Source organism: Pelodiscus sinensis, chromosome 5 (assembly GCF_049634645.1).
Source record: "Pelodiscus sinensis isolate JC-2024 chromosome 5, ASM4963464v1, whole genome shotgun sequence".
In the NCBI taxonomy this organism is placed as follows: domain Eukaryota; kingdom Metazoa; phylum Chordata; order Testudines; family Trionychidae; genus Pelodiscus; species Pelodiscus sinensis.
Window position 1 is genome coordinate 2,220,099 of NC_134715.1, and position 24,488 is coordinate 2,244,586.

At 43.6% G+C, this 24,488-nt stretch overlaps 1 protein-coding gene and 1 long non-coding RNA gene across 20 annotated transcripts in view; one reads left to right on the plus strand and one right to left on the minus strand.

Annotated features, from left to right (window-relative positions):
- Positions 1–24,488, plus strand: part of ADGRL3 (adhesion G protein-coupled receptor L3) — a 635,479-nt gene that overhangs the window by 539,304 nt on the left and 71,687 nt on the right. For all 18 annotated transcript variants that reach the window (XM_075929235.1, XM_075929232.1, XM_075929231.1 and 15 more), the window contains 3 exons: positions 1,167–1,233; positions 2,609–2,700; positions 21,995–22,163. In XM_075929235.1, coding sequence (XP_075785350.1) covers positions 1,167–1,233; positions 2,609–2,700; positions 21,995–22,163 — 328 coding nt within the window. The remainder of the gene's footprint in view (positions 1–1,166; positions 1,234–2,608; positions 2,701–21,994; positions 22,164–24,488) is intronic.
- LOC112546581 (uncharacterized) overlaps positions 1–24,488 on the minus strand; it is a 337,205-nt gene that overhangs the window by 29,525 nt on the left and 283,192 nt on the right. For both annotated transcript variants that reach the window (XR_012903935.1, XR_012903934.1), the window contains exon 6: positions 8,494–8,554. This is a non-coding gene — a long non-coding RNA (uncharacterized LOC112546581). The remainder of the gene's footprint in view (positions 1–8,493; positions 8,555–24,488) is intronic.

Genomic DNA, 24,488 nt, shown 5'->3' on the forward strand with positions numbered 1-24,488 from the left:
GGAATAGGTTGCCAAGGGAAGTTGTGGAACATGTTTTTAAGACCAGGTTAGACAAACACCTGTGAGGTATGGTCCAGGGTTACTTGGCCCTGCCTCGTTGCAAGGTGAAGGACAAAATGACTTCTTGAGGTCCCTTGAAGCCCTGTCTTTCTCGGATTCTTTGTGGAATTCAGTTGAGTTTACAAGAACTCAACCAAGATACTGAGGTCAGAACTATCAGAATTGCTATCTTGATATAGTCTCAGGGTAAATGGATATGTATGATTGTTGACATTTTATTTAATTAGGAAATCCGTGTAATTTCTAGGATACACTTTTTTAACAATTTAGTAGTATTCTCCTTATAAACACATCTGTAAGGGGTAACATGATAAACACGCCAATACATTATTATTTTAAACATCATATGTAGCTTCCTTGGAATTCACATTCATCTGTCTTGTAACTTGTCATTTCCATTTTATCTTCCTGTCAGCTTGAATGAACTAGGAATGGAAATATAATTTCCCAGGGGCCTTCAAAATTGGGGGAGTGTTAAGTGCAGCTGAAATTAAGTGATTAATAATTTAGTTTTAGGCCATGAATCAGCTTTATGTGATACTGAAGATCATTTGCCACCTTAGAAACACTAGTGGCAACGTTGCTTGGGAGATTTGGTGGGGTGTGGGGGGGGCCTCTAAGATGAGGATACTGAATGTAATTAATCTATTCCTCAGTCCTCCAGTACCAAAATTTATTTCCTTTTTGCACCAAATTTGCTCAAATCTTTTAGACGGAAAAATGTCAGCTCACTTGACAGTTGACTGGCAGGTTGTGTTGCGTCATAATTGGAGAGCTGCTGAAAGATTTAATGGCTGCTCATCTTTCCTTTCCCCGCCTCTTTGTTTTTTAATAAGGTTTTCTATGACAGATGCAAAAGGCCTTAGCAGCTAGGCCCTGTGCCTTATTTCCCCCTGCTTCCTCCAGAGGTAATTATCTTCCTCCATCAATAGCACTGTCAGAAATTGGGCACATAATTCAGCATTTAAATGAACAAGCAATGTAATATTTCCTGTCTCCCAGCGGAATGTTTTGCAGCTCACATCATTCTCTGTCACTCGCTCACTCATGATGTATGTCCTGCGCTCAGTCCTTGAATGCCTTCTATCCCCTGTGTTTCATTACAGATGTTGGCTCAGACTTGACACCTACTTCATTTGGAGCTTTATAGGACCAGCGACCTTGATAATTATGGTAAGAACTCCTAATTAACTACTCCATCTCCCAGGTCAAGGAAGAAAACTTTCACTCTGTATCTTGAATTTACATAGATTAATTTGGGGAAAGCATGTTCTTATCTAACCCCACCTAACACTAGCAATTAGACACTCATTATAAGGGGCTCCTTGCATTCAGAAACACTTGATCAAAATCCATTGGGGGAAAGGAAAGTATGCTTTGCTATGAGCTTGGGATATGGACACTTGCTCATAATAGTTTCTTGCAGCGCTTATTTGATGTTGCCAGACGTTTAGAAGCGCTGGTCTCTATTTTGACACCCTGCGCTCCTCCCTTTGAATTCCAGAGTGAAGCTGTACATTGTTTATGCACAAAGGGAAATCTCAAGTACGAGCAAAGTCAAAAATGAAGACAAAAAAATATTTTTTCCCCTCTAGCTTTAGAAGTTGAAATAAAATAAGCACAACTTCACAGTTAGCACACGTTGTCACCATATCAGATAGCTTAACAACAAGGTAAAGAACCAAAGTTTAGAGACGGCTGGAGTTGGCTTGGATTGAAATCGGTACAATATGGTTTCCATAAATCCTGCTTTGTTTTAAATAGAAAGTACTTCAGCCAGCACAGCAAGGCATGAGCGTAAGCACCTCAGTGCCGATGTGTAGTTGGGTCTCGTTCCATTCCAGAGTGTTTCATTTGCCAGCCTTGAGTCACTTGCTAAACCTATAGCGATTATCATATGTCGCACACAAACACGGCCGAATGGTGCGCCAGTCAGGGGGTCCTGCTGTCTGAAGGATGCAGTGGCTTACATGTTTCATGCATTTCTGTACAGCGCCATTAGTCTATGCTTTTATTAAATACATTTATAAAAGGCCTCTCCCTCTGTCATTGCTGCCTCTTGTCTAGTGAACCATAGTCTGTCTTTTCCAGCATAGGCCAAGCTCTCTCTTTCAACCACTGACGTGTCGTGTGTTTCTTTAACACTATATTTGAAAATGTATACTCAGCCCCGCTGCCAGGAAGGGCAGGCCTTGCGTTCCTTCCCAAGGGAGGAAAGGTTTGCCATCGGTATGCACCACACAGCCGCAGAAGGGCCGTTCCAGCAAACGTTTTTAATTTTCCGTAACACCACTGCTGGTGTCGGGCCTAGCTACATCCAGCTTTGAGGAACTCTATTGTATTGCTGCTCCCTCGTTCGGCAAGCTGCCCTGCCTTTATAGAATACTAGGCAATCATCTATGATTTAGTCCCTATAAAACTGTAGCGAGAATTAATTTCCCGGAGCAAGTCATCTGTTACAAAGAAAAGACTTGTTCCCCACCTCAAATTCTGCCATGTAACACAATCTTTTCTTTCTTTCCTTCTCTTTTTTTTTTCTTCATTCCAGCTTAATGTAATCTTCCTGGGGATTGCTCTCTATAAAATGTTCCATCATACTGCCATCCTGAAACCTGAATCCGGCTGTCTCGACAATATCAAGTAAGTGGCTTCCCTACCCTCACCCCCTCTCTTTTGCTGTTTACAGCTCTCTTACTCTTTGAACGGAATATAATGTAACAAACCAACCTGACAGAAATGACAAGAAAGGGCGATGCATTGTCTTTATCTCACGTGATCCAGTGTGTGACTGCAGAAGAGGTTTATTGTGAGCCGGAACAGGTGGCTGAGGGTGAAGGCCTGTCTGTAAAGGGCCTGCGTGTTAGAGTATATTTAAGATGAGCGGTGGCAGTTTTCGTCCAACTTGTACATGTCTTCACTGAAAAAGACAATGACCAGATGGAACTGACTTATGAGGAGAGGCTGAGGGATTGGGGCTTGTTTAGTCTGCAGAAGAGAAGAGTGAGGGGGGATTTGAGAGCAGCCTGCAGCTCCCTGAAGGGAGGTTCCAAAGAGGATGGAGAGAGGCTGTTCTCAGTGGTGGCAGGTGGCAGGACGAGGAGCAATGGGCTCAAGTTGCAGTGGGGGAGGTCTAGCCTGGATATTAGGAGAAGCTATTTCCCTAGGAGGGTGGGGAAGCACTGGGATGGGTTCCCTAGGGAGGGGATGGAATCTCCATCCTGAGAGATTTTAAAATCCCAGCTTGACAAAGCCCTGGCTGGGATGATTGAGTTGGGATTGGTCCTGCTTTTGGCAAAGGGCTGGATTCGATGCCTCCTGAGGTCTCTGCCAACCCTGGGATTCTTTGATTCTATCTGCAGCTAACATAGGGTAGAATTCCAGCCTGGCAGTTACTTCAGTGCTCTGCAGAAAAGGAGTGGAAGCATGGCTGGTTATTGCCTCTCTCTACTCAGAGCACCACTGCCTACCTCTGAGTTGTTTCCCTCTGCAGTAGATTTATTGGCTCAAATTCTGCCCTCGGTCCAAACCTAACGTAACCCATAGGGAGTGGCTCCAGATTAGCTCTGGATTTCTTACGAACAAAATGTTGTCCTCTGGATATAGCACATGTAATGCCCTTTCCTTTGGTGAACATCCAGGGCACGGCCATGTACTGTCTAGCTATTGCTTGAACAGAATATTAGTGCCTGCCGATGGCTGTACCTGCGTGCTTTACAAATGCAAGGGAGATTTCAGGTGGCCGTGTGAGAGAGGATGAGGAGACAGCTAAGTAATAATAAGCCCCTCTAATGAACTTTGCAGGCAGGAAACAGTCAGCGTCAGCACTTTATTGTGTGTGTAGCAAGGCAGGACAATATCTGACTCCGCTAAAGGCCTCTCACGTCTCCCCTTTGACAGGTGGGAGGAGGGGCGGGCTGGGAAGGGAACTCAATCTAGCGCCTTTCTCCCAGGAGGTGCTGCTTGCTGTGGCTGTATCTGCTCTCACCGGTGGCTTTCATTTCGACTAAGTCAGGCCTCTCAGTCGAACTCTCAAGCTGGACATGGGGTGGAAGGGCACCAGCTTTCCAAGCCAACGACCAGCCGCATAGCCACAGAGGGATCACTGGGCGGGGGGGAGCTGAGATGGACATGCCAGGAGGATATTCCGCAGGGTTGCTCTGAGCTCCACAGGAGTGAATCTAAGGGCTTGTCTGAACTCTGCTTTGCCGGCATCGCTATCCTGGCCATAGGAGACCTGCTATGCCTGGAGAAGGATTTTGTTTTCATGTAATTGTGTCTACACGCAGTCTTTGCCAGGGTGTGATTTCTTTTCACGCTCCTAGCCATGCCAGCAAAACGTATTGCAGATTAAGCCGATGATGCCCTGTGTTTTGTCTGGCTCCGTGCAGTGGGTAAGTGCCCATGCCTGGCCCCTTTTCTCCTCCACTAACTCTTCCCCAAGCAATACCAGGTTGGCTCTTGTAACCCTTCAACTGCACACTGTATTTTTCCTTGCAGTTTTTTCCCATCTCTCTGGTCTATCACCTACCGATGTGGAGCTTTAATTTCAGAGTCAGCAGTTCATGTCTCTCTGCTGGGTTTTATTTCATTCCCTTTTCACGGCATTGATGCTTCCTTAGATGTCTTAGGCAATTAGTTATATCTTTGAGCAAAGCCCATGTTTTCCCTCCGCTTTCCAGCTCAAGTAGAATAAGAGAAGAGTTTATTTGGAGAGGGAACTTCCTTTGAGAAACTGTGGCAGCCACTTGTCCATGGAAGAGGCCGGGAGCATGGGGACTTGGCTGAATTCTCCCAGATCCTCCCTGCTCGCGAGCTGCTCAGTGTGGGACATCTCTTAATGTCTAGGGGAAGATGGGAACAGACTGGGGGAGCTGCCAACCCTGGAGTATTGGCTCCTCTTTGTTTGTGGATGGGGATATCCGCAGTTCGGTTTTGCAAATGTTTCTGCATAGGGCTCCAGCTACAGGTCTGTATATAAAGCCTCTCCTGCTCCCTGTCCATTTGCTTGTCCTGCAGCTGTGTTCTCATTGGAGTGTGTCCTTCTTGAGGGTGAGCGCAGAGACCAGCACATGGTGTGTGCTGCCAGTAGTAACTCCAGCGTTCTGTCATGTAGCTCAGTCGGGGAGGTAGCAGCCTTCTCGTGGCCCAGGCCAGATTTGATTGGCTTTCTCATTCCAAATAAAAAGTTCTTGTCCTGCCTGGGAAAATGTAAGATCTCCTGGGGAAACCAGTAAGCCCCTTACGGTGAGGCCACTGTCTCTGTGGGTGAAATCCTGACTTGGTTGCGAATCCTGTTGACTTTGATGGAGCCAGGGTTCACCTGTATTTGTCATACCTAGCATCACAGGACACAGGCCTTCCCTGAGCCTCTGCGCACCCCCACGGTGTCAGTACTAAGTAATTATAACTAACAAGAGGTTTGTTGCTGGGGTTTTTCGATAAAGACACTTTTAGCTCCCTCTTCCCTTCCTCAGTAAGTTTAGTTTTGAAACCCCTTTTGCTGATTTCAAATGCTCCAGCTCAGGCGCAGAGGAAACTGGGATTGCTTGGGCCAGATTTAAGTGAATGGAATGTAGCAAGTAAATGAAATGGCTCCATCTTGGAATCCTGTCACCGCTGTGTCCCTGACATCCCAGCTCTGAGCAGCCCCACTCTTGAATTTATTCCAGTCACGTGCCATGTTGACAGTGAAAACTGCCATAATGAGCATTCATTAGGTGCTGGTCCCTCTGCCGTTAGGGGGAGCAGTGGGTAGATTGGGTAGTTGTGGCAATAAAGTCTTGCCCATGAAACTGCTGCGAGTGAAAAGTATGCAGGAGTCTTGGTGAGCCCGGTGAGACAGTCTCGACTAGTTCTCTCCGAGTGAAATTTACCTCCATGCAACAGGCCGGCTTAGGGGTGGAAGTGCAAATGGGGCGGCGCATTGACACTGTGCACGAGAATGAAATAAACAGTCAGGGACCATCGCAAAGGATCTAGAATTCAGAATGCTTTATGGATCAAAGGCGCACTTATCTTTGGGCAGTTAGGCAATGATGCAGCAAGGTACTTTTGCACCTGGGTATCCTCCTGATTTCATTGGAACCACACAGAGTTAGGCATTAGGGTTGGTTTTGGACTGGTCAGGGAACTTGACGCGTTCTCTTCTCCGTGGGCTTTGGCACTCATTGCAACCTGCCAAGCCGTGTCCATGTTTTCAGACTTGTTACTCTTTGGCTATGTCTAGACTATGCTTTATTTTCAAAAGAGGATATGCAAATTCTGCAGGAATCTTCTTCCGATCTCACTTTTGAAAGTGGGTCTTTCAAAAGTGAAAGTAGTCTAGATGCGTTATTTGGGGGGGGGAAAAACCCTTTTTCAAAAAATCACTCTTCCTTAAAAAAATGAGGTTTACGCAGTTTTTCGAAAAAGGGGTTTTTTTTCTGAACAAACCCGCATCCAGACTACTTTCACTTTCGAAAGATGCGCTTTCAAAAGTGAGATCGGAAGAAAATATGAAAATTCCGCAGGAATTTGCATATCCTCTTTGGAAAATAAAGCGTCTTTTAGACATCCCCTGAGTTTCACATCTCTGTTCTTTGGGGGAAAATGTTACTGCAGAATTATTCCTTGTGTCCCCCCAAACGGCTGTTTCATAATTACAGGAGGTCGGCAAGACTCACGCTCCTTCATCGGAAACTATTTCAATAATGGTTTTGCAGATCACAGTACTGTGAGAAGTGGAGGGTGCTTAGGTTGTCCCCTGGGACGGCTTTCCTCATTCTGCTGCTGTCTGAATTCCTTTGTTTGCAGTCTGGTGTCATTGGGAATTAGGCATGACCTCATTTGGGGTCCGTTACCATAACCCGAACTGATCCTATTATGAAAGATTTGGCTCCAGGGATGGAATGGTTATTTGATTAATAAAAGGCAGATTCTATAATTAGTTTGAAAGAATTCCTCAATGGGATTGGACACCTGCCATAACTAAAGTTATGCAGGAATCTTAATGTGCTGCCGAGTGGCTAGAGGGGAGGGAATGAAGCATGCTTCATCGCACCAGAACAGGAGAGCCCATAAGTCATCCTTTCTCTTCCTTAAACATAGCAGCCTTTTCCTTGAAGTCTTCATGTGTGTTCCTTAGCCCCTCGCCCCCTCACACATATACTTTTAATTGTCTTGCTCTCTATCTGGGGTTAGGTTTGCTACCATTCTGTGTAGCCAAATCGCTGTCACTGACATTTTTCCACGGTGCAGCATGTGGCTGTAAGCTTTTATTCTATTTATTTTGGAAAAGTGAAATAGATGTTTTTTATAGCCAAGCACAGTTACTAACTCATGAAAAATGAAGCCATGTGTGGTGAGTTTTCAATTTAACTTCTTTCTCCTTTTCTGGGCCTATTATGACACTGTCATTTTACAGCCATAGTATATAAGACCTGTCTGAACGTTTGCTTTAAAGTCAGTCGGATGCCTTTTAAAACACAATTAGAGTGGGCTGTCCCAAAGAATAATAAGGACTGGAGAGTTGTGTTCAGTGAAAATGTCCATCAAAGGGAATTTAAGCACATACCAAAAGTATCCTCCTAGGGATTTATTTTCCATTCAGTTGTTTCTTTGTACCCAAACTTTCCCCTTGTTGGTTACTTCAGTTTTTAAAAAGAGAAGATTAATTGGGTATCTCAAGATAGTTTTATCCCAGCATTAAATCCTTTCATCTGCATATAATTTTTGTTGCATCTTGCTTGCTCAGTGCCCACCTGCTTTCATCCCTCTTTCTTTAGCAAGACAACAAACACTGAATTAACAAACTGAGAGTCCAGCAGAGCATTATTTAGCCTATTTGTGCTGTTTCCGAAGTTTGAAAGAAGGGTGCTAGTGAAGGAAAAGGCTATGCTCAAATCCCTTCGAAATCAACACTTAAGTGTGTCCCTGAATCTAGAACCTAAGGACTTAATCCTAGCAATAGTGAGTCTTGTTATAATAACTGAGCCTACAAGATTGTGATAACTGTAAAAAAAAGATAAAGGAATCATAATTGGTGTGTCAAATATGATGCCTAATTGGTGGATAAAATAATGGAGTATTCTGTTTCTCCCACAAGGCCCTTTGTGGGTTCTTAAAGAGCCTTTTTGGAGAGACAAATAAATAACAAAAAAAAAAAAAAAACCTAGGGGGGGAAATGGATGCTACTGGTGAAGCAAGTTTCACCTTAACAGCTGCTACCTTGATCATTTGCTGTGATCTCGGGCCCTCATCATCCTAACCCTAAAAACTGTCCAAACCAAGCCAGATCAAAGAGCGGTACCTAAATAACATCACCCCCTCACCTGTTCCAGCCAAATCCCAAATGCTACCTCATGTTAAATCAAATCAAATCAAATCAGATATCAACAATGGCTCCTGCCCAGCTCAAATAACTTCTCTTTTGCCCCAAACAACAGTTGTTTCTACCTTTGATAACGTCACAGAGATGCTCAAACCAGTGGGCTTCTCCTTCCAAAACTCTCTCCAGCTGAAGAGAAAAGAGAAGAAGGTTGTTAAAATGATGTCCTTCTTTAATACTTTAAGTTCAAATGTTTTAACTGATTTTTTTCTGTTCTTTGTATCTTTCATACAAAACCCCCAAAGATGTATTCCTTAATACTAAGCAAGCTGAAGTCTCTATCTACCAAACCCTGCCCCTTAATGAATACTGTTTAATGTTAAACAGTAACTGAGCTTTGGCCCATTTATCCCCTTTAAATTAATACCACAGTGTATCCAATGGGATGATGAACATCCTTAGCTCCTATTGAATTCCATGACAACTGAGGATGAATCAAGCTCTAACTTTTTGCAGACAAAAAAAAAAAAATAGTCCCTTCAGTATATAATTTAAGGGAAACCAGTTTCTCTCAGCTGATTGCAATAATTATTTTTACAATCCTGGATCGTTTATCGCACAACGAAGCACCATATTTTTCATCTTGGAGTTGTTTGAGGAGACATGCAGCCTCACGGGCTTTCATAGATTCTGTAACATAAAGCAAGGCAGAAAATGAGTTTTTTGTTTCCATAGTGGGGTACCAACAGCAATGCTAAACTCAGCCAACTTCCCAGGCGGTGGCGTTCATTGCTTGGGAAGGAAAACCTGGCCCCTGTATTCTCCCACTTTCTCTCATTTTGGGCTGTGTTGAGTTCTTGTGGTTTAATTATGTCTCACAATAGTGAAGCTTTTTCTTAAAACCCCAGCTCCTGAGATTGCACACTTATGTGGAAATTGCAATAGTCATGAAAAAACTAAGTTTCTAGTCACCTGTATTTGCAGGAAAAGCTCTTTGGAATGTGGGTCCTCAAGGCTCAAATAAGAGGCAAAGAAAAGAACGACCACTGATTATTGTTTAAAGCAATGCCTGGATTTTTTCAAGGCCACTCTTACGCCTTTTGCAGGGTCTGAGTCATGATTTTTGAACATTAGGGAGAATCCAGATTGTACTTCTGAAAATCAGATTCTGGTGCATCAATTTCGGCACCTAGAAAGAAACCCACTAAAAATGAGAAGCCACTTTGGAAGTGTCCCTCCAAGTTTGCGACTCGTGTTCGTGTCCTGTTCTCCATTGATTGCCAAGGCAGATGCAGCTTGTGATTATGAGTCTGTAAATGGCACATCCGTTCATATTATTACAAGCAGAGGAAACAACTTACTTTGAAATTGACCGATCCAACCAAAATACAGTTACCCAAGTCTTGGAATGTGTTGAGCACCTGTAATGGCGGTTGAAGTCAGTGCATTTCATCCAGGCTGTATTAGACATGGTGTAGATTAGGGGTGTAAAATTCAGTTTAATTAGTGAAACATCAGGTTTAATCAGTTAACTGATTAAAAAGGGGCAGGTAGGGGTGTTACTCTAGCCTGCCTGCTTCTGACCACGCACGGGGCTGCTGGCTCCCAGCCTGTGCAGGGCCAGAAACAGAATTGGGGGAGGGGAGCTGTCGACCAACCTCTCCACCCCACTGCTGCCGGCCAGGCCCCCAGCTTGGGGTCAGAAGTAAGCAGGCTGGAGCAGCCTCCCCGTCTGCCCCTTTTAAGCTCACGTGGCATAAGCTAATTGTCATAGTTTAGTTGTGTCGTATTTAAAGAGACACTTGTGAGAAGTTCGGTTCCCAAAATTAGGGGTTTTTTTTAAAGTACTTTCAAAACCTTTCATAAATAGAAATGATATTGGAAAGGAAATGAATAACATCTTAAAAGAAAAATATTCATCTGCAAAAAAGTTTAACAACATCTGTGCTCTGACACCACGTCATGCAACACAGAAAGTGAAAATGACTGATCTAGTTTCATATATCAGTCTGATTGAAATGCGAAAAAGTAACCCAACTGCTTTCAGTGCAGTGAAAAGTAAGTTAAATTTTAATGTTTTAAACTTCCCTTCATTTTAAAAATCAGAGATTACGTCCGTAACATTGGAAGGATTTTTTGTAATGGGGTTGGGTTTTTTTTAATAAAGAGGGTCTCTTTACCAAAGCAAGATTAATTTTTCAGTGTGTTGCCGCATTCTTCAAATGAAATGAAAATACAAAGATGATATAAGATCGCTGCATGCCGTCATATGAAATCTTGGTTAATTTCTGTAGTGATTTGTATTATTCACTTGAAGACACAATTCCTTGGAAATAGGTAGTGAGGCTGCAGGCTCTGGAAGTACATATTATACTAGCTTCAGATGGGGACTCATCTTACAGAAGAGAAACATTTTCATCCTTCATTACTTCTGTACTGACAGTTGCCTAGAAACATGCAGTGATCATGCTGTATTCCTTTCTGCCTGAGGGCTTCATCTTGCAGGGTGCTGAAGACTGGGAAGAAAGGTGCAAAGAACCAAAGTCCCCATGCTCGGAGTCCACTCAGCCCTGCATCCAAGTCCAATGGACTTGGGCATGAGGCCGAATCCAGCAAGATATTCGGCACCCCTCAGTTCCAGTCAGCAGGGAGGTGAGGATGCTCTGTAAGGTCTGGGCCCATTATCTTGAGAGGCATGCACAGTGCTAAACAAGGGGAGCTGTTGTGTGCCCACACTGAGCCGTGGTGTGTATTCGGGAAGTGGTTGCAATGGCAATGAGCCAGGACATTGCTCAGGAATGTGCGTTGCTGTACAAGGGACATGGTGGATTCTCTGTCACTCGGAAACTTTATGGAACGTTCCATCTACGCTTAGAAAACTTTCTCGTGTGTCTAGAGGGACGTCCACATGGCAAAAAGCAGCCACGGCAGTGAGTCTCAGCACCAGGATCAACAGACTTGGGCTCAGTCGCTAGCTAGGTGGCTGTAGATGGTCCAGCTCACGCTGGCACTTGGGCTCTGAAATGTGGGGAGGAGGGTGGTGTTTCACAGCTTGAGCTCCAGCCCAAGACTGAATGTCTACATGGCTGTTTTGGGCACCATAGCACAGGCCCGAGTCTGTATGCTCACCTACCACAAGCGCATGTCGGTGGGTGGGTTGTGCTTTGCCATGTAGACTTGACCTCGGTGATGAAGATGCTTCTGGAAATGGGTCTTAGCTTCTCGGTCGCTTACCCCACATTTGGGTTGCTATTATTTGCCTCATTTAACCACAGACCCTCTGCTAGATGGATGTAGTTACTGGGCTGAGGGTGTCCAGGCCATGTTGTGCAGGTCAGACTGGGTGAGCATGTTTCCTAAAATGTAAAATGCATTTTGGCATAGTGCTCTCACAAGTTTCACCAACAGCATGTTATACCTTTTTGCTTTTAAGAGTATGGCTAGACTGCGGGGATTTTTTGGGAGACCTCTGGTATCCTGAAAAAACTCCACCATGTCCAGGGAACATGTTTGCTCTTCCACTTTTTTTTACAGAAGAGCAAACACGCTCTTTCTGAAGCCCCCGTATTCCTCATTCCAGTCTACACGGGCCAAATCTCGGAAAACCCTCTTCCGACAAAAGTATCGGAAAAAGATACGCAAAATGTGGAGCGCATTTTGTGTATCTTTTTCCGATAGAGCCTTGCAGTCTAGCCGTACCCTGACATAGCAAAGCACTATGCTGAGCAGCCCTGTAGACCCATGCCACTCTCATGTACATCCCTGCATGATCAAATCACGAATAGGCAAAACCAGAAGAAATACACTCTCCACTGCTGCATATGTGCAAACTGAAGTGCAAACTCTGCATACTCTTAACAACCAAATATGTTGTGTGTTGGCTTGGAAGCAAACACCTGAAAGGAAAAGTGTTAATATTTGATGTCATTGAAATTAAAAAAACCCACCTAGGATTGCATTTATGTTTGTGTATTTTTCTCCAGATGGTAACATTGATTGCAACATCATGTTTGTCCATTCTTGGTGGGCACAGTTTAAAGTTTTTTATGGAATGTTTGTTTATTAATAGTCGATTATCAGATTCTTTTTTTTTGCTTGATTAGCTATCATTTTCATGATGGCTCCATTATTATTGAATGGCTAGAAGAAACACTATTTTTTCCACTGACAGGTGTCTTCCTTCCAAAATAAAAAAAAAATCAATAATTATCGATTGAGAGAGTGTCCTGTAAGATATTCAATACCCAAGGCCTTGGTATGAAACTGTTTGTCAAGATTATTGTTCTAAAAATTCACAGATTTAGTATTTTATCTGCAAAGCTCTGCTTCAAAAATGCAGATGTGGCCAGAGTCTTTATTGGATCTGTATCATGCGGAAACAGATACCTCGTTATATTTTACTGTGTTTTGAATAATTACAGTACAACTTTGCAACATTAGAAGGAAGGAAATAAACAGGGTAAGCAATTTTGAGGGCAATTAATTACTTACAGAAAATTAGATGAGCTTAACAAAATTGCTCTTTTCAATTACAATAATTAAGAACAAATCTCAGAAAACAGGCCAGATATTTCCCATCAACCTTCTGTTGAAACAAAAGGGAATATTGGGTCTGATGTTATAAGATATAACCTGGCAAACAATGCAATTGATTGAAATTCTGTGCATGACTGAGCTAAGGAAGTGGCCAAGAGTGATGGATATTATCTAGGTGAGATTTGCAAGACTGTGTAAGGGATTGAAAGCCAATGGGAATTGAGTGTATGATAACAATAGGCACTTTTGGGGATCCCATCCTCTAGCGGGGCTGCAAAGACATTACAGGTAGACGAGGCTAAAATGGTCCTGACCACCACTCAGCAACTCATAGCTGTGTTTCCCCTTTGCCGTCCCTTTGTGTTCCCATTGAGACCGCTGTGACATGGGGTGCTCCCAGTGTGACGTGGTCACGACATGCAACCCACTGGGCAATTGGTTTGCCCGGCTATGGAGTAGTGAGGAACTGGGTCCCAGATCTTACCTGAATTATCCACAGCTTATTTTGCTCCTCCTCTGTAGCTACTCATTCCTCGCAGGCTCCTTGACCTGCTTTCCCCCAACAAAAGTACCCATCCCTCCTACCTGAGAGAAGGCCTTCATGGTACGAGGACCAGCAGCCTGCTACCCTATTTAAACATCTTCAGAGACTGGGTAGATTCCCCACTCACCTGCACCACTGGCTAGCCTGCTGTAGCCTCTGGGCACAAGGCTGATGGGTGTATTACCCCACAATATGTCCAGTGGGCTCTCCGAAGAGCAGACAATCTACCTTTTCTCTCTGTCTTTTATGTATGGTAGGATCTCGCCCTTCCTGTTGACTCTGGCCATGTTAATCCAGTAACAGCTATTCCAGAGAGGTGGTGCTTAATTTGTGCTAGGGCTGAGGCCTGGCACCTCTTAGCTTCCTGCATCCATTATGCATGTAAAAAAAATGGTGTGAGCCCCTGTATCTCTTGCATTACAAAGGAAGCACTGAATATAAGTGCAATGGGGCTAGGCCAAAAGGGCCATAGAGAAGTCCTCCAGAAGGCTAGGGCGGCTATGGAAGAACCAGCCAATCACAAGCCAGGAGGGACTATTAAAGAAGCTGCAGGACTAGAGGTAGCTCATTTGCCGCCCAGAACTAAAAGAGAGAAGGTCAGGTGTGGCTGGCTGGCAGAACCAAGGACAGTTCATGTGAGGTGAGTGCTGACCCTGTTACAATATGTTACCCCATGAGGCAGTGCCTGAGGGCATGGATTTTGGCCTCCCCTTTGTGCTTCAGTGAGAGCTACTGAGAGTTATTTTTAATCATCAGAATGGGGAAGCCAAGGAAGCATTGAGGGGCTGGCAGAAAACTGAAAAGGGCATCTTTTCTTGTTGCTGACTGTGGCACTATCGTAGCTGAAAAATAAGAGTGGAGGAAATTGTTCTGTGAAAATCCAGTTGACATACATTAGTGGTCTAAGGAATTAAATTAGAAAATTTGGCTCGAGGCCAGCCATTCATGTTGGATCTTTGTCACAATATGTGGAGCCAAATTCTTTAAGTAGTCCCTTACTGCTGGCTATTGATTTTTCAGAATGAACACACTCCTTCACTAATTAGCAGAGAACACATTTGTTTTGTGCGAGGAGCTTCTCTGGCCTTCAAGTCACTTGCTGTAGATTTTCAGAAGTTGGCTCAATCAATTAAACACATGTACCATATCCCACAGCAGACACGAATGGAAAATAACCTCATGTTTTCTTCTAGTTCCTTCTAGTATTTGAGGACAGGAATTCCCGTCGCAGGGAAGCTGCAGTTTAATCACTTGCTGTGAAAATGAATTATACACATCATTTCAAATCATTTTTGAGGAGCGTGCACAACCTCTGTGCTTTGTGCAACATTGACCGCACTATAGAAGCCAAGTTAGGTTCTACTCACTGAGGCCTCATTTCTGCCATCTTTGCTCACCAGACTGCTTCTGTGCATAGCAACTACCCATATGAGTCAGGAATGTGGTATCAGGACCCTTTGTCCACGTTTTACAAACCTGTCATTGGTCTGAGGAATAGAGGAAAATGCTTTGAAACATCAGAGGTATTTTTAATTAGAGGTACCTATGATTAAACCATGACGCGTACAGCTGCAAGAATGCTAGCATCTGTTGTTAGTTATTTGTCTTACTTTAATGGGATGCTTTTAGATCAAAGTTGGCTGAAAAACGCGATTTTATGTTAGAAAGAACCCTGGCCTTTTATCAAATAAGGTCAGTAGAAATTTATACCATTAAAATATATTTCATTTGTTTTTGTTCCAGGAAAAAAAAGCAAGCACACGGTATAAATAGTTAAAATAACTGAATACTTACAAAAGTTTGTTCAAGATTTAATAATCTTGCTAGTGGCACATGCACACAGAAGTTTGTCTCTACTTCCTGTATTACTTTGAGGTTGTCAGTGTTGCTTTAACAGGCTGGAATCTGCTGTCCATGTGCCCTCTTACATTTCGGGTCAAAAAAGATTTGGGGATTTGAAGAGGAGCGTAAGGCTACATCTAGAATGCAGGCTTTTTTCAGAAGAAGCTTTTCCAGAAGAGATCTTCCGGAAAAACTTCTTTGAAAGAGAGCGTCCACACAGCAAAAGCACAATGAAAAAACGATCTGCTTTTTTTGAAAGAGCATCCACAGTAATTGGATGCTCTCTCACATTTAAATTGTGATTACTGTGGACAGAATGGCCACCTGTGCTTTTTCCTGAGGGTCTCCTCTTTTGAAAAAACACTCTCTTCCGCGTTCACACACAGCTTTTTCTGAAAAAGCTTTTTTGGAAAAATTCTTCCCTGTAGAATGAGGATTACCGCTACCGGAAACACCCCTCCGTTCTTTCTACTTTCTGTTGAAAGAACGCGATAGCAGTATGGGCATAGGTAGAGTTTTTCCAGAAAAACGCTGCAGTGTAGACATACTCTAAGTCAATACAGTTTATGCTTTATGTAAGTACTTTTGGGACATCCTACATAGAGCAGAAATAGAGGTGGTCAGGAGACTGGAGATGAAAATGAGTAGAAGCGTAAACTGGTTTCTGAGTGAACCACAGACCAGAAAGGTGTTGGCACTGTTTGTTTAGATGAGAGGATGAATAAGAGTGTCCTTATCCACGGAGGGTCCTAGGCACTATGGTCTCTGTGTGTGGGATAAAAATCTATAATTAACAACAGGGAAGATGTTAGAAGTTCTGATGCTTTTCAGGATACCCATGACTCAGTCTCCTTTGTAACCCCACCTTCTGTGAGTGGCAGAAGTACTTGTGCTTCACTGGGTGTCAATTTCTTGACACCATCAGCCAGACACCCACCTAAGCAATCTCCTCTGGACTAGGCCAGTCTTTACTATATCTGAGAGGTGAGCACTAGATGCACCCTGGTCCCCATTCCCCTTTGAAATGTTGCTCTGTGCCTGTCCATTCTCTGTTGAACACTCGAGAGAGATAGCAAATCTGCTATCCCCAAGAGAAGTTTGTAGGCACCAGCTCCTGTGATTCGACTCCGGATGAGCAGCTAGCTTAATCCCACGGCTGTGAGATACCTTTATAGTGAACTCAACAATAAATGTGTTAGTAAAGGTTCAAGGTGCACAAAATGTTGAGAAACAAAAGGTCACATACAAAACAATAACTTAGCATCATTTCTGAAGGCTAAACCTTTAACAATAATGTGCCAGCCCCATCACAGGTACCCAGCGAAACTGAAAGACATACAACTTAAATCTGATTTTGAGAGTGGCTTTCCTGGAGTTACTCCCAATGGACACCAGGGAAAGATCGGGAAAGGGCAGGAATCCTGCCTGTCAACGAGATCCCCCTCAGATCACCCGCTGTTCTGGTGGGAATTCAAAACTGCTGGACGTTCCGGAGTGGTTCTCGGCCTTGCATGGCCAGCGCTGCTAACACGTGTCCATCCTTCACCCTCCACCCACCAACTTCTGACAGCCACACTGGTGCACTCAGCTTACCGCCCAGCAGGGGGTAGAGCTGCTATTAGCCAGCTGTGGCGTGGCAGAGAGGAGGCCACACCTCTGCATACATGACACAAACTCAGCCACATATTATGTGTGAGAGAAACAAAGCAGCACAGTTTGCATGACATGTGGGGCTAAAATCCCACACAAAGGGTCAAATTCTGCCCCCACGGGTGCCCAGAGCGATTTATGGGTATAAATGAGAGCAAGAATGGACCTCACAAGGCTGCACAGAATGCCCATTTTGGGAAGGGAGGTTCCATGCCCCACGGTTACAGAAAGGTCTTGCTGAGCGGAATTTCTCCTCCATCAAAGAGTTCTTGGACAATCAACAGTGCTGGCATCACTCCAGCAGGTCAACTGTGGGGTATTTCTTTTTGTGCTCTGGTAATGCGGAATCAGATTTCTGATACCAACATTGACCGAGGCAGGCCTTAACCGGACAGACATACCCATGTACATCAGCACAGCTCTCATCGGGAAGGACACGACCCTCTCTGGTACCAGTGACAGCTGCAGCAAGAGGTCATGGCACCAAAGGGGAAGGCACCAACAGGAGAAGAGGGACATTCCAGTGTACTCAGCTGGCAGCATTACAGGAAGGAAAGAGTCCAGTGGAAGGCAACAAAAATGATTAGAGGGCTGGAGCATGTGACTTATGAGGAGAGGCTGAGAGATTTGGGCTTCTTTCTGTGAACTATGAACAGAGTTGGTCCTAGGGGTTGAAGCGCGTCCACTAGAAAAATGGCTGCTAACAATCTCGTACTCCAAGGGCAGCAGAACTTTTATTTCAAAGGGGCAGTTTTAGACCATTTGTGTTTGACTACCATGAGGTTGCGTCTCCATCTTGTTTGGCTGGACAACGTTTCCCCCTCCCTGCATACAATGAAAGTAAATAGGTCAACACTTTCCTGTCTCCTTGCAATCAGCAGAGAGGGCTTTAAACAATTCTAATGCCATTATCTTTAAAAGAGGATAATGGCACAGTCTGACTCATAAGTAGGGAACCTGGGAGTTACAATTATGGAAAAAACAAATAATAAAAAAGATAAGGCGGCCATAGTACATCCTAATATATTGGACAAAGAATGCCTAAGGTGCAGTGAAGTTTACCATCTAAACATATCAAAGCTTTCCAGAATGACTACATTAGATTTCCTATATTAATGCCCTCCATAGACAGCAATGATTTTTTTAAATAGATTTCTAAGTCAATTGAAATGTTATAAGCAACAGAAACTGCTGTAGATGGGGAGCTGCAAAACTCAGGAAGTGAGGGCTGCTTTCCGTAAGTGATTTCACAGTTATTGTTGCTTAGATCCTCTGATGAGTAAAACTGTCTGGTCGGTGTCTGGTGGACACACCTGAGCAGGAAGCTGTGACGTTAGTTTTGGTAGGCTGGTAATAAGCTTTGGTTATTTCTTACAACATATTCTTTCTGGCCTTATATATTCTAATGTTGGTGTTCTTGTCTTTGTCTATGCATTCTTTAGCTATGAGGATAACAGACCCTTCATCAAGTAAGAATGACCTGAATGGCTGATAAATCCCTTTTAGCAGTGTGGTCTCATGAGCCAGCTGTCAGATCAATATTGAAAAATCATTAAAGCTTCTGTCATTCACGTTTTGAGGCAGAAGAGCAAACTGTGCAGGAAAATGGCCAGGCATACAGCTTCGATGCAGAGTAAACACGCTGCATATGTATTGCCAAACAATTGTTACTTTATCTGCTTCAAAATTCTTGATTGGACATCACCCTTATTTGCTGCAAATGTTCAAGCAATCTCTTGCAGTACAGACTTGTTATACAAATTATAGCTTTTTTCTTTCATTATGCCGTGTCTCTCTGGGCATCATGTGCGCTGGGTTGGTAAGGATGGCTTTGCCTTGGAATTCTTAATGCAATTTAGGGGTACATTTTAAAAGTGATGCATGGGTATTAATCCACATAAGTCCTATTGAAGCTAATGGAGGTTCAATCTCTGGGCAAGCCTGGAAAAAATGTCTCCTTAAAGATGAGAAGGCTCAGTTGTCACAAATTGCCAATTTCAGGCTTTCGTTCGGGCCAATATTTGATGTTTTGTTTTTCCATTTTTTTTAGAATTGAATTGGAAAAAAAGACTATGAAAATCTTGTCACAGAAATACAAGTCTGTACAAAGAGCTAAAACAAAAGGAAGCAAGAAGCATACAAATTATACACTTTATAGCAACATTTCTTGTCCTGCAAACAAAAAAGAGAAAAACTAGTGTAATGGAAGCGTAACAACTTTGCAATAGACTTTCAGTTTGTTCTTCTGGTGAAGAGTCCTTTGTGTTCATTTTTCCAGTACCATTCTCATATTCTCATCATTTTCAGTTATCTTTTCAAGGATACGGGGTGGAGCAATTGTATGATATTTTCACCCCCTTTACTCGCAGAGCTGTTTTCTACATCAGAAATTCGTATATTATACCGTTTGTGCTGTGTGTCTCCTCTAACCCAAAGATTCCTTTCAGATGATAAGATTACATCTTTCTGTTGCTATTATAGAAATTGTTTCACTCTTTCCTACTCCCCTTTGTAGTCTGTGGCACTCAGACTAAAAAACTGGCTGCACCTGGAGATAAGACAATTTTTAATTACAATGTGGGTCATTTTTAAGTCCCCAAAATATATAAGAACTGGAGACAAATCTTTGCTTCTCTGTTATTTTTAGTAAATATGACTTGATTTTGCAATTAAGATCATAATGTGGCCTTCTTGCTGGTGGGAGAAAATATTTAAAAGAGCCAAGCTCTTAAATTTTATCAATGGGCTACCTTTCAGAAGGATTTTGAGACGGCATTTTTAATGAGCATAGTGCTAAATATTTATTCACAGAATTGACTGGAAATACTTCAAAAGGAGCTGGTTCTAGCTTGCTAGATACATAATAGGGGTATTTTTATTTAAAAAAAAAATCTAAGTAGTTTCCTTAGGGAGCTGCTCTTGGATAAATAGCACGTTTTATGAACTTCAGTGGGAAAATAATACTATATTTTCTTTCTAATATTTAAAGGAAAACAACAAGAAACATTAACGCAACAAGAACATGCTACTGTTTAGGACAAACCCTAATAAAAGCACAGGGGTTCAAAGTGAAGGCTGGTGCATTCCCAGCTGCAAAGGACTTGGCTTTCTCACAGGATATTTCACCAGCTCCTTTGCAACACACGCCCAGATGCTCGTTCTCTCTTCCTCTCCTCTTCCCCTCCCCATAGCACCGTGGTTCTCAAAGTGTGGTCCACGGACCACTCACCTGTCTTGCAGGTTGGGGCTGCAGGCTTGGTGATTTCCCCCACACCCAACAGGGAGCCCTCACTGGTGCTTCAGCCTCTGTGAAATTGGCTTCCTGCTGCGTGGGGAGCCCTGAGCCTTGCGAGCCGGATCCAGCTCACAAGGGAAGGAATTGGCTCCGCACACTGCCACTCCCCCTCCCGGTGGTGGGGGGCAACGGTAGCGCAGGAAACTGCTCACCTGGAGACTTTCCCCACTGCTCCCCTAGGCTGGAAACCTGGCCAGACCCCGACCCCCAGGCCGCTCCTGCACCCAACTGCCCAGCCAGACCCTTTCGCCCCCAGCCCCCTCCAGCACCCAACCTCTCAGCCAGATCCCCCAACCTCCTCCTGCCCCCATTTGGTCATCACGAGTGGTTGGCTGGTGGTCTGCTGAAAGGTTGGTGTTGTATAGGATGGGCCACAGGACAAAATTGAGACCCACTGCTTTAGGACAATGTAAACCTAAGTCCATTCTAAGTCTAGCCGAGTTTTTGCAAGCTCGCAGTCGCTCAGCAGGTTGAAAATTAGGCAGACTGCAAGCTCACGCCCCACTCTCCGGACCTCGATCCTTGAAGTCTTTCCTCTGTGTGTAGCAGAGAGCCCAAAGCTATCGCATGCCAGGACCGATGTAAAGAGTGGGCCCAGAGGAGATGAAGCATGATGGTGTAGGGCTCTGTACTTCATGGAAATCGATCCAAAGCCTCTCTCCAAGAGGAGTTAAAAAGAGGAGAGATGTGAGTGGCGCGTGAGCAGGTCTGGGCAGGCTTTCAGCTCGGAGTCCGCTCATACCAAAACCAGGTTTACATGCTGAATCCCACTCACTTCAGTGGAGTTACACCAGCATAAGCTACAGAGAAACATGGCCTCTGGGCTTAAGAATGATCATCAAATGAGGCTGCTACTTCTGTACTCCCCACTTTGGCCACTAGGCGGAAGGTCAGACGATGCCTACACAGTAGCATGCTTGTAAAGGTCCAATCTGGCATCCAGGGAAGTTGATGTGATGACTCAGTGGGTGCTGGAGCAGAGCACCAGACTGGACTGGGTCCCCTTCTGCTCCCTACCCTGCTCTTCACTCATTGTCTTTTGGGTACCCCTCTGGAGAAGGGTATCGACCGACCCTCCATGAGACTTAGCATTTAAAGTTTCAGTGTCTCATGAGAGAACCTTGACCTTCCTGCTTGGCGGTCCTAGCCCGCCTTACACTGAGTTAATAGAAGTCACACATGCCCGCTAGCCTCGATATCCAATGGTTAGGGCCCTTACCTTAAGCAGTTGTTTTAACCGTCAATGGCAAAGTTTGCCGACAAATTGGAAACAAGGGAAAATACAGGAATAAAGGTACCTTCATTTTAAATTGGGAGCATAGAAAGAAGCTAATCCAACTTCACCAGCGAGACCAGTGGGGGCTAAGAATCACATTTTTACTGGGATTTGTTTTAGCGGGGTGGTTGTTGTTTTTTTTCTCAGCCATTTGCAGAAACTGCATCTACATATCATTTACATATTCACTGCTGCTGCATTAAAAAGAGTTTATGGTGCAGAGCCGCTTTGGATCAGAGACATGTCTGTCCCCATAACATTTTCATTTTCGTATCTCTCCTCAAGCTCAAGGATTAATAAAGTGCATGGAATTTGAGAAGTGCTTTTGTCAAAATAAAAAAAAAAATCTCCTTGTGGCGCTCTCGGATGTTTTGTTTCTCTTCTGCTAAAACGATAGCAGATTATTAGTGTGATTAGTAGGTGTGCTAATTCCTCTATGGATCAAAGACTAATACCTTTCTATATTTGTTTTCTCTCTCTCCGTAGGTCATGGGTTATAGGTGCAATAGCCTTACTCTGCCTCTTAGGACTGACTTGGGCCTTTGGACTTATGTATATTAATGAAAGCACAGTCGTCATGGCGTATCTCTTCACCATTTTCAATTCTCTGCAGGGAATGTTTATATTCATTTTCCATTGTGTGCTCCAGAAAAAGGTAAGGCCAATTATTCTGTGCTTCATAGGAGAGATACAGGGTATTTCGTTGCCTAACAACCACGCTATATGGATACTGATGTGCCTTGCATTTTTATTGAACAGACTTGTTTCTGTTTGCATAATGAGGCCGTATTTAGATTGGACATTGGAGAGATGCTGAATGAGAGGCATGGCTCTGGCCTATCAGCAGTCAGGAAGTTGGCGAGCCCATTAGCAAATGCAATACAGCATGTCGTTTGGGGGGAGAATGTAATATCCCTGAGAATTGTTCACATTTTAGAGGCTTGATTCTCTGGTGTTACACAGACAACTTCATTGGCATCACTGGAGAGAGCCATCAGTGAAATTCCTTCCGATTTACATGGGCATAAATGAGAGAAGAATGAGGTTGTGTCTCTTGGCTTAACGCAAGAAAACAGTTGGGAACTGTGTGCGTATGGATAACATCTATTAGGTGTTTGTTTTAACTGGAACAGCCTTGTTTATTATTTAAGGGGAAGATTTTCAAATTCTGCAGCCGGACATTTGCTATGGCACTGCAAGATACATGAACTATTTGTTCCAAAAAGTCATGGGCCATTTATTTAGGTCCATTTTGTACACCAAGGAAAGTAAGGGACACGAAAGCTCTTAACAATACATTTCTACTACCACTGTTAAATGTACTTCTTGTCTAATGAGGCCAGGTTCTCTTTCCACTGACAATAGAGAAGAATGTGCAAGCACTTGTAAATTCGGGCCCACCCCTGCTTTGTGACCAGTATGGCTGGACAATAACAATGGAGGACTGGGGTCTTACTAAAGTTTGATCATGTTCTCCTATGGGCCACCCCCAAAGCCTATTAAAGTCACTGGAAAGACTCCCATTGACTTCAATGCACCAGGATTTGGGGCTTGACCTTGCACCATTCAGGTGAATGAGTATTCCCGCCACGGGCGTGGTGCAGGAACACGCCCTCAGTTTATTGCATTGCAATTGGTAGGTAGCCCAAGTAAAGCTTTGGCCAGCAAGCTGTTTGGAAGCAGTTTGAGGACCAGCTGCACTAAATCATCATGCTTCCCAAGTGGAGAAAGAAACGTGGGAGTCAGATTTTTGTTCCGTGTCATTTTATAGACTCATAGAACACTAGAACTGGAAGGGACTTCAAAAGGTCATCAAGTCCACTCCCCTCCCCTCATGGCAGGACCAAACACCATATAGATCATCCCTGACAGGTGTCTGTCTAACCTGCTCTTAAATATCTCCATTAATGGAGATTCCACAATCTCCCTTAGCAATTTATTCAAGTGCTGAACCACCTTGACAGTTAGGAAGTTTTTCCTAATGGCCAACCTAGACCTCCCTTGCTGCTATTTAAGCCCATTGCTTCTTGTCCTCCTTCTCCATCTCGAGCACTCATCGTAACCGACTTGAATGCTTTAGTGACATTCCAGATTTGTGTCTGAAACTTTTCAACATTCATGCATAATAATAAAACACAGGAAGATGCTGACTATCTTAGAGACAAGTCAGCTGAACAGAGCACAGATCTTAGAAACATCTCTAGGCACTGACAGTATCTGCAGTGGCCAAAGGAACATTAAATGTTCTGGGGATTGCTAACTTTAGCCTACTAGTTTTGAAAATCTTGATCTAAAAGTTTAGAGCTGCTATTTAATATCTCCTGTAGCATACTGCAGCATTACTGCACAGTATAGATTGGTTTCAAGCATTTCATGAAAGTAAAAAACTAAGTAGACCTGTAAATATATATTCATACACCAAACATTTATTGATGTTTGGCCTTTGTCACATGATATGTTGTTACTGTTTTATTGATAATGACCGAATTCAGCAAAACATGTCAGCACATACCTTATTTTAAATAGGATCTGAAGAACTCATGGGAGTTACTCATGTGCTTAAAGTTAAGCACATGCCTCAATGCTTTGCCAGCACAGACTCAGAGTAGTGTAGTTACTTAGTGACTTTTAAACAGCTATATGGCCTCAGATGAAGTTTTAAAGAAACATAACTGGCATCGACCAAATCCCGTGGCGTTTAGAGGAGAAAAAAATTTGGGAATTAGCTGAAATGAACCAATGGCATTTTCACTGAAAAGTGGAGAACATAACAGAACTTCTAGGACTTAGAGCCCAACCTTTGTTATTACAGTGTGTACGTGGAAATGTTCAATTGACTATTTAGTAAATGACTCTCTGTGATCCCGTAACCTTAACCCTTAGTCCACAGGCAGTCGTATTGACTTGGGCCTCAAGCCATACGTACTCAGCGGGAGTAAGAGGAATCAATCTGTCCCATGTTAGGCTTTGTACAGTCTAC